This window comes from Haliotis asinina, chromosome 9 (assembly GCF_037392515.1).
Source record: "Haliotis asinina isolate JCU_RB_2024 chromosome 9, JCU_Hal_asi_v2, whole genome shotgun sequence".
In the NCBI taxonomy this organism is placed as follows: Eukaryota; Metazoa; Mollusca; class Gastropoda; order Lepetellida; family Haliotidae; genus Haliotis; species Haliotis asinina.
The window spans coordinates 17077508-17088013 of NC_090288.1; the positions used below are offsets into that span (position 1 = coordinate 17077508).

General features: G+C 39.4%; 1 protein-coding gene across 1 annotated transcript; it reads left to right on the plus strand.

The window, feature by feature from the left end:
• The first annotated feature begins 4280 nt into the window (after window positions 1-4280).
• Window positions 4281-7716, plus strand: LOC137296164 (fez family zinc finger protein 1-like). Its single transcript, XM_067827867.1, has 2 exons — window positions 4281-4526; window positions 5686-7716. Exon 2 carries the CDS (start codon window positions 5693-5695, stop codon window positions 7208-7210), a length of 1518 nt encoding a protein of 505 aa, XP_067683968.1. The 5' UTR covers window positions 4281-4526; window positions 5686-5692; the 3' UTR covers window positions 7211-7716.
• Window positions 7717-10506: the final 2790 nt, after the last annotated feature.

Below are 10506 nucleotides of genomic sequence, written 5' to 3' on the forward strand. Positions count from 1 at the left end.
GAATATCTGAAAACTTGTGTCATTTTCGCAGTTAACAGTGTGACGTAACTACAGTATTGTCGAAATTAGAATTAAAACAAAATTTCTATTTTTGTTTTAACATCTTAGACCCACAGTAGTGGTTTAGTGATAGATACAACTGAATGTTGTAATCAAACGATTCGTGTGAATTAACAAAAAGGAATGACTTTTTACCGCTATTTTGGAGATAGCGTCTGCAGGTGTTCACTGAGCGTTTACAGTTATTATAAGAAGCGTCCCAACAAATGAAATATTTATTTTTCTTCAAACTCATTTACCGATACCTACACATTACACTGATGTATTCCGTGTGATGCGGTTTGGTTAGCGGTACAAGTCGTTAACAATTCCGTTTGAGGCTTGGGGGACGAAGCGTCCCCTTTTGTCGAAAGCCCGCTTGTGAAACGTTGGGGTACCTTCCCTTTATATCAAAATCGAAGAAGACAATCACTCATCAAATAATTGATTGCCAAATCTATTTGATCATTGACAGTACAAACCAAGCCCGCTTTTCTCAAAGAATGTATTTTCTCATTAAATATTGATTACAAGGCACATGGTCTTATCATCTGCGCGTGGCGTTACTGTAACGCTCAAGAGACCCCAGTCCGTGAAACATACCCTCCCCCCCTCAACTCCATTCCCCATCTTTCATCCACCATCAAGCATCCATCACATCGCGTTGGTAGTAGGCTATTCTACCTGCATAATTCAGTATTCTTGTGATCACCACGGTTAACAAGCTATTGTATTTGTTTCGACTGCGATGACTCGGCTGAATTCATTGACTAGCTATGAATATTTTACATGGAACTCGCTTAACCTGCTGTATCCTAATCGCTATCCATTCATCCACGTCCGGCGTGATTTAAACACAAGTTGGAGAACGTGCGCTTCGGCTAAGAATTGAGAGACTAAGTCCACTACAGTGGGATGTTTGATATTTCTGAAAATATGTTATTTTATGAAATAGAAATTATTACAGCGGTAATGTCATGAACTGTAGTTTCGATCTGGTATAAGTATAATTAGGTATATAGGTTGAGATATTCCGGGTTTATATGGTAATACACACAGATCTCCTGTTAGTATAACTAACACTTATTGTAAGAAATCATATACTTTGGATTTGATTGGATTTGAACTATAAACATTACCAAGACGACAGTAGACTGCAAAGGTCACATAAACACTGCAAATGTAGTGTGAAAAACGCAGATGTCATATTCATACCATACACATCACAATCGAACAACTATTGCATGTTTGCTTTAGTTATAGTTACCATCAAAGATGGAAGTATTCTACTGCTGCTGCTGCTGATGATGATGACGATGATGATGATGATGAAGGTGCTGATGACGATGATGATGATGCAACGGCTGTTGCTTCCCGTGAGAATAGGCCCCTGGCAACCTACGATCATCATGAGAGGCGACTACTTGGACCAGATGGCCAGGTTCGGTGACTTGGCTGATAGTGTCACCGTACCCTGACAACGTGGATCGGTCTTCACAACATCAATCACCGGGTTGTGTTGTCCAGACTTGATTATTTACAGACCACCTTCACACAGGTAGGTCATCGCTAACTACTGCTACTGCTACTGCTACTGCTACTACTGCAGCTAGCACAACAAGAACTACACAACTACTGCTACTGCTATAAGTACTACTACTACTACTACTACTACTACTACTACTACTACTACTACCCGTAACGATCCAGGTTACAATTAGTCTTCAGCAGCCCATGCCTTTCGTAAGAGGCGACTAATGGGATCGGGCACTCATCCTCAATGACTTGGTTGACACATGTCATCGTATTTAATTGCGGAGGTCGATGTTCATGCTGTTGATCACTGAATTGTCTTGAGTCTCGATTACTGATAGGTCGCAGCCTATAGCTGGAATATTGCAGAGTGCAGTGTTAATAACAATCAAACTACCACTCAGTAACAACATACTGAATAGGACAGGTGATTCGAACTAGCCAGAACATGGACGATACCGGGGACACACGAGCGTTATTAAGTATTTCGAATTTAAATCTGGACATAACACGCGTTCAGTAAAGAAGGTTCAATCACATAAAACATATAAATTCACCTGTCTTTGTGATTTTCATCAACACGGAACTGCTGCTTTACTGCTGGCAGTAAATATGTAAGTGCACCCTTTCATCTTATACGTAGAGATATGCCCCGTGTTGTCATCGATCAAGAGGTTTGTTGCATAAATGTAAATCTTGAAAGCAAATGCATTAAACTAAACGCAATCCCACATATTACCCAGAACATAACAAAATGGTGTTCCGGATTAAGTTTTGTCACAATTGCAAAACATCATCACAATTAATATATTATATAAAATAAAATTAAGATCTTAAATATGAAAACGCAATACAGACTTCATGAGATACGATGCTATATTTAAGGTAAAGTGAAATGATATTGTCTGAAAACATTGTCTTGGTGTCGAGCGCGGAAGCAGTCATGTTGAAATCCGCCCCACCACGGGTAAGTGTATGCAACAAAGTTTGACGCTCCGTCCCACCCCTCCCGCTGATTCTACCCTCACCCCACAGACCGTAAACCGGAAAGCATAGGTGCTACCGTTGTTGCCCCATGAAAGGCGATCACGCCTTCTCGGGACGAGAATGTGTTGCCACCATGGTGTTGTGAAATGTACAGTCAATGATGAATGGATCTGACATTTGGTTAAGGACACAGAGATGATGCACGAATGACATATGGTGTTTATAGATATGAACCTCACCAAATAAACAACGACCGTTTATGTAACATGGTATTTACTTGCGAAGTGTACAACTGTCAGACAGATGTAAAGCTGGATTTGGCCTTTAAACTAAACTTTAATCTAGCATTGACAGTAAAGGGAAATGTGCGATGTCCATCCTCAAAGAATGGTCTGTTATGTGAACAGTTTCAGATAGCCTACCATTCCTTCCTTGGATGAATAGTATTTAATTTGAAATCCTTTTATCAACGTTTATCAAATTCCTTTTATCACATATAAATGATGCTTAAATCGGCCACAATGTGACCGAAGCGTATATGAACGCAATGCGTTTGATATTTAATATCCATCGCTAACACATATATCACACACAGCAATCTCTTAACCCCGCTCGGCGGGGAAATGTACATTGATGTATGAGCGAGTCGGGTGACATGACACGAGCTTGTGTGCTCAGATGATGGACGTCAAATAACTTGTCGATTTCACTGACATAAGCAAGCTTTTATAGCCATATATTGCACCAACTGCACGACACACATTCTGTTAAATATATTTGTCAATCACATCACTTGGTTTGCTGTCGGAAACGAGCTAGGATATTGCAGAGTATATATCCTTGGATAAATGGTGAAAGGTGATTTTATAGCGAATAAATATTTATAGATATCAATCGGTGTGAATTGAGCAATATGGGTTATAGAGTACTTTAAATACTCATCACACCGCCGGCTCGACAGGTCCTCCTTTCGTTTTTCATGATCTATCTGTGGCTGGTTAACATTTTGCGATGACAGTCAGTTTGTTGGGATAAATTGATGAATAGCTCGCGCTCACGAAGTGCACAGTGTGAACGATGAATGTACTTTCGTCCTGTGTTGTAATACACAAGCCTAACCATCCTCTAGTCTCATTCTGGCTAAACTGGTAGGTGTTTTTTCTCATAAAGGGCTACCGATAGGGATCCAGTCAGTGAAACAAATTTTCCCAGGACGGTAAATTTAATTGTAGATGAATTACTAAAATTAAAACGCGACTGGTTTAATTCATTAAAATATTTGAGACCGTGTGATTGATGAAGTTTATCAGTGATGTCGGTGATGATTTTCAGCTCGGAGCGTGCATAACACCACTCATGGCGGTGAACCGATCAACATAATTACGACCAATACTTGGGAGAATATTCCCCGATTAAATATTAATCCGTGAGCAAGTCGACACCAGAAGCCAAAGCATGTATACAACAGCATTGTTAGCGTTAAGCGCCTGTCATTTTCGGATTTGTATCGTAGCCACGCCCCATGGCTCTAGGCCACGCCTATCGCTTAGCCTTGTTTCACTGGCGAACTGGTATAGCGCCTGCCGCTAGACGAGCGATCTGATTGGCCAGTTGACTGGCAACACTGATCACTTGTGTTGATGTGGAAGTTGGTCGTATGTTGACCTATCACGAAGCTGACAGCGACCGGTAGCAGTGACGAAAGGCATAAAGTGTCGAAGGAGGGACACTAGGCAGGTATATAACAGAGCCAGTTGACCTCTCCATCATATCAAGTGCTACCGTCACGTTAAAAACCTAACTGAGAGAGTGAGCATCAAACATCACGGATATTCCTTCCCTCATACCCAGTGTTTCCGCTCACCTGAACAAGGGTCTGTTCCTATACCCACCCTTCGTGGTATCTTTGGAGGATTTCAGCCTTGTGGATTCACAGTCCATGACTCTACCCCAGTAACAATACAAAGGTAAGTGTCATGACCGCCGCTTCTCATTTTCAGTCACTCCTGAATATCTAACATATCTTCCCTAGTATTGTATTTAACACAGATTTCTTAATTCGGTATTTTTTAAAAGGCAGATGTGAGATATTCAGATTGTCTTGTCTTTCTTTTTAACATTCCATTTAATATTTTACTTGCTGAGAGACAGTTGTATTTCGTTTGTAAATGCGTGTGAAAAATAAATAACAAAAATCTGACAGGTATGTAATAAACATGTTTCTTCTAGACGTAATGCTAAGTCACATTTACAATATTATTCAATGCTAGGGTTGTTTTTCAGTCTATTATTTTTAATGTTTCGTGTTCATCTTTGGAAAGCCCCAACGAAAAATGTGTTCATTTAGCAGCGATTACGTTTTAATGAATCTTTTGAATCGTCTTTTTCCAAGTTTCATCTACCTGAACTATAAGAGAAGGCATAAAAAAATCAACATTATAAACTAATATATTATTTGTTATAATGTACAGTCTGTCCAGAAAATTATTAAGAGAATGAAGCTGGAAATATCAGCCTCAGCAACGAAAATAAACACTTCTATTTTATCGAACGAAAATTGATTCATAAAGTAAGCTAAATATCGTCGAGGGTATTCCATCAGTTTTATGTATGGTGGGAGTTAAGTGGTCTGACGGCCGTCATTGTTTAGCGGGACATGACTGTCTGTATTTTGCTATGAATAATTAATGTTAAGCTCCTGAGCGATCGCAGATGTACAGATAATTTTAAATATTGCACAATTTAGACGACAAAAGAGCCACAAGCCCGTGAAAATTAACTCGGACTATAACGTTGAATTGTAACTTTATCTCTGTATTTCCCGATAAAATTATTTCGATTTACGAAAAGATTACGATGATTATTTGATTTGAAGAATACATACGAAAGTTCTGGAACTATGCTGAGATGTTTATATGCGTGTACATTTTGTTGCATTCAATTTGAACAATTGCGTTTTGTACAATTTAGTTGTAGATTATTGTTTGGTTTACACACAGCCACGAAGCATTTTTTTGCATGAAGAATAATTTTACAAGTTCGTTTGCACTGTGCAGTATGTGTTGACACGAATTTATCCTCCTGATTTTGGCCACCTTAAACTGATTTTGTTTACATTAATTTCAGCACTAGAATGGACACAGTTTTGTGTACCCCCCGGACTCCGTCCCCACCCACAAAGCTTCCTAGGAGCGAGGGAAGCAGCAAGCCCAAGCTAGCGTTCTCAATCGACAAAATCATGGAACCGAGCCCTAAGAAAACCAGAGTGGTCGAGAAAACACCCCCGTCCCCAGAACGGGTCCCAGCGTTTAGGAAGGTATCTCGGTCGGAGCCTAAGTCGGATGTAGGAGGGAGCTTCCCCTACCCCGCCCTGTTAACAGCGTCTTACCAACAGGCGGCTTACAATAATTTTCTCCTGGGGGACGGGCGTCGGTCAGGCATTCTGAACATCCCCCGGGATGCTGCTCGCGAGCCTGGGCAGGTGTACCCTATCTACCACCCTGTGTTTTCCAACCTGGCTCGGTCAAGCTATGAGGACTACCATGCGCAGCTTCTGAGAAATTACTCTCTTCTCCATCAGTCCAGCCTCTCGCCAAATAAAGACAGAATTCTATCCAACCTGGATCTCTTGAAGTTTTCGGGGGTCCCCCATGTACTGTCACAGGGCAAACCGCTGGGTCAGAGGTCAGCTTTTGTTGCTCAGGAAAACAGAGACAGTTTGTTTACTAGGGAAAAAGTTGAAGAAAGTCCCAAACTGTCCCCGTGTGAAGCTGAGGTGAAGGTTGTGAAAGTAGATAAGGAGGAATGTTGTATAGATAACGACAAGAGCTTTGATAAGGAGACGGAGAATAAGGAGGATGAGCACAACAATAATGGCAGCAGTCCTGATAGTAACGGGCTGAAGAAGCCCATAAACAAGAGCCAGAAGACATTCACCTGTCCTGAATGTGGAAAAGTGTTCAATGCACATTACAATCTCACTCGTCACATGCCTGTGCATACTGGCGCCAGACCGTTCATCTGCAAAATCTGCGGGAAGGGTTTCCGTCAAGCAAGTACGCTATGTCGACACAAAATCATCCATACTTCAGAGAAACCTCACAAGTGCAGTACATGTGGAAAGTCGTTCAACAGGAGTTCCACCTTGAACACTCACATGAGAATTCACCAGGGCTACAAGCCGTTTGTCTGTGAGTTCTGTGGCAAGGGGTTCCACCAGAAGGGTAATTACAAGAACCATAAACTTACGCACAGTTCCGAGAAGCAGTTTAAATGCACAATCTGCAATAAAGCATTTCATCAGATTTACAACCTGACATTCCACATGCATACACATAACGATAAAAAGCCATTTACTTGTCACGTATGTGGAAAAGGGTTTTGCAGGAACTTTGACCTCAAGAAACACATGCGAAAGCTTCATGATGGTACCTCCCCTCCCTCACCCACCTCGGGGCAAAACCCCACTCCCAACGGACACCCGGGTAGTGCCATGTTCCCTCAATCCAACCTCACCCCTCATTCGGCGTTCCTCAGTCGCCCGTCTTTGTTCACGGGATCAGCGTTGGGTTGTCAAAGAAATCTTCTTTCACCGTACATGTTGGGACCCAATGCTGCGTCCCTGCTCCACAAGATTTCGTCTATTATATAAGAACTCTGTATGAGTGACAAGAACGATGACTTGTCAGTGTGATGAACTATGACGAACGATGAACTGAATCAGATGTTGCTGAAACAGTGAGACAATTTTGCTGTTGTGTATGACTGATTTCTCGGGTATTGTGATTTTTTTTCGGTTTGGCATTGTTTGATGTTTGACGTGGTGGTTTGCAAACTTCGTGATCACGTTATGCATTCTGCTTGTGCAGGTACAGACATTTGTCACCATTGCAATAATTGATTACGATGCATTGTGATCAAGATTATACATCACTACAATTTATTACTATGTAATTGATCATATCTTTCGTGGGTGCCATATTTGAAATATTTTAAAATGATCAGAAGTGCTTTCAATACTGACCCGAATATGCTCCGTTTGCACGTGCAAGGAGTAAAATTGTGGGGTGTTTTCATCAACAATGTTAAACTCGTTCCCATATTGTATAGCGTGTTCAATCAAATCCATTTAGACGAATTAAAAGTATTGAGAATGAAGACCGTCTTTAATGTTTTATCAATTCTTGATTGTTGAGGGCATATGCCAGTTCTGCTCACCAGATGGCCTACCGTTGGCGCGCGCCGCTCACGCGCTTAAAATCCAGCTAGACACTAGCGTGCCAGTGATCGGAATGACGACGGGAGCCATGCCGAAAGGGTTAATGAGCGATGTAGAATTTGTGCACACGTGATCAAATCATTTCACAGCTATGTGTTTATATATTTGTAAATTGAAACGCTTTTTGTAAAGAAACAAAACAAAACGAACAGGTTCCATGTTTTCTCTATTTATGGAAACTGACAATGCGGAATATGCCATACATACAAAACTCGTTTCGATTTTGGTAACTGACAGACGACAAAATACTTATACATCGAATTACAAACATGATTAACGAAACATTCGCTGTTGTTGCAAATGTGTTAAAAAGTTGGGTTTTTTTCCAAATATTGAATTATAGAAACATGAACACTGTTTATTTGCAATGGTTTGAGAAATGAGCACAATAGGAAAAAGAAACAATTTTAAAGGCTTACTCAAACCTATTACATGACATAAAGATATAAAAATAAAACAAAATGTATGTATTCTACATAGTTGCACATGTTACTCTGAGCCAGGTCACTGACAAAATATATTTGCCTTCCACCTGCCGGGCCTAGTTACTATTTTCAGTAAGCGGGTTGGTACAAATATTTCCCTAGAAAGTATAAATCCCTACATAAAAAAAACAAACTTTGTTACGTGGAAAAATTGTTGTATATCGCAGAAATTCTGCATTTTGTCCCTCTAATCCCAAGTTTAATACGTTAAAAAACAGTCGGGTTTTTTTCTGTTTCGGTTTAATATTTATCATCTCCAACACACGATATCGTGAATATATCATTTAAACATAGAAACCGTTAGAATTTCAAGACGGTGTGAATCAAATCAGCATCTCAAGTATAACAAATATAGGTGAAAAATGTCCAAAATAGATGTCAGTTAAAATACATCTATTGTTCAGCAAGGATTGACTTCACTGGTCTTCTCCCACTGTAATGATGACGCATCTCCGCGTACACTGTAGTAATATACACATATTGCTATTAGTGTTGTAAGTATGGGTCTAGAATGTGTCGCACCATGTAAGCATAAAATAAACTAAAATCTTAAATCTGTTATACGCTATTTGACTGAGAGTGCTTTACTGACACTATTTGACCGATATTCCTTCAGCTTGTGATAAAAATCAATTTTTGAAGGAAGTGTCCCTGATTAAACTAGAGATTCTTCTCTGGAGAAGGTGTATCGATTGTCAGTAGTTCATAATGGCGCTAGTGTTTCAACCTTCGTTTCACAGCAGAGATTTACTGTCGGTGTCCCTGGCTTTTTGGCAATGCGTCTCATGTGTGATAATATTGTCACTTCCAACGAAATTTATTTTATTTTCGTACACCGTGACCAAAAAAAGAAACGAATTGCTTATCAGTCTGCTTACATATATATCTGTAAATATATTAAGCTACAAACATCCGTGCTCAAAGATGCTGTGAGGTCTGAAAAAGAGTAACAAAAATATTCAGGTTATATTTGTTCCAATTGATTTGTGGGAAATTATACATCATTGGCCTTTTGGTTCTTTTGGCATAAGTAGATATTTTACAATATTTCCCAAAACTTCATGTAACTATCTCCATCGCACCGAGAGACTTATTGTAATGTATGACCTTTTTAATTAAAGGAACTCTTTTTATGTGACTTTATTAGTTCAAAGTACAATGAATAAAGTGACCGTACATTAGTTTATTAAAGGATAACTAAAATTATTTATAAATCATATTTAGTTATTTTAAATTAGTTCAAGAGGGCTTACCATGGTGCTTCACTTGTACAGTTTTATGGTGATGGCATGAAAGCAATTCTGCCATTCCGAAGAAGCATTATCTTTGTATAACGGAAATAAGATTTCCAGAACAGAATTCTCCCTGGCGAGACTATAAAAAGAATGTGAGATCGCGAAAGCGGCCCACCGTTCTAAAACTATCCTTTGAATGAAACTTACATGTTAATTTGAAAATCGTTTAGACTTGCAAATCCCTAGGCCTACTGCAGTGTAACACTTATCGTAGGGGGAACCATGACTTCAACTCTGTCAGACGAATCTCGAGTTCACCCAATCAGTCAAGATCATTTAACCTAGACATAACGTTTAAAGACCACTTTCTGATTAAGTCATTTAATTATCAAAGATTTATGTAGGCATTTTATTAAGAAAGCAGGAACACTAAATGTTACGAAAGAGGACAAAATATCAAACTACATAAAATAAATAAATAAATAAATAAATAAATAAATAAATAAATAAATAAATAAATAAATAAATAAATAAATAAATAAATAAATAAATTTTTATTTATAGGTGAAAAAATGATAAGGAACAGAGTGGCCTCCTGCCAAAAAACATTCAGTCCTTTACAATGAACTCGTTTGACCTAAGGGACTAAAGTGATACAAGGTTGACTCAACACACTTATGTGGAATGACGAAAGCTGGATCCGTCAAGGACACGCCCAGTACTCAACTAATGTGTGAAGATAAAGGTGTTTTATCGAGCTAATTTCAGTTGATTCTATATTTTGCATACACAGCGTGTGTTGGTAAAGTATCCTACTAACACTGCTTAAGTAAGGCAGTATATCTAGGTGCAACTGAATTGCCCTGTGGTAAATCGGTACAATTTATCACCGGCTATCACGCTAGGAAGTACACATGAGGGGCTGTGCCTCTTATGTTAACTGTAAACC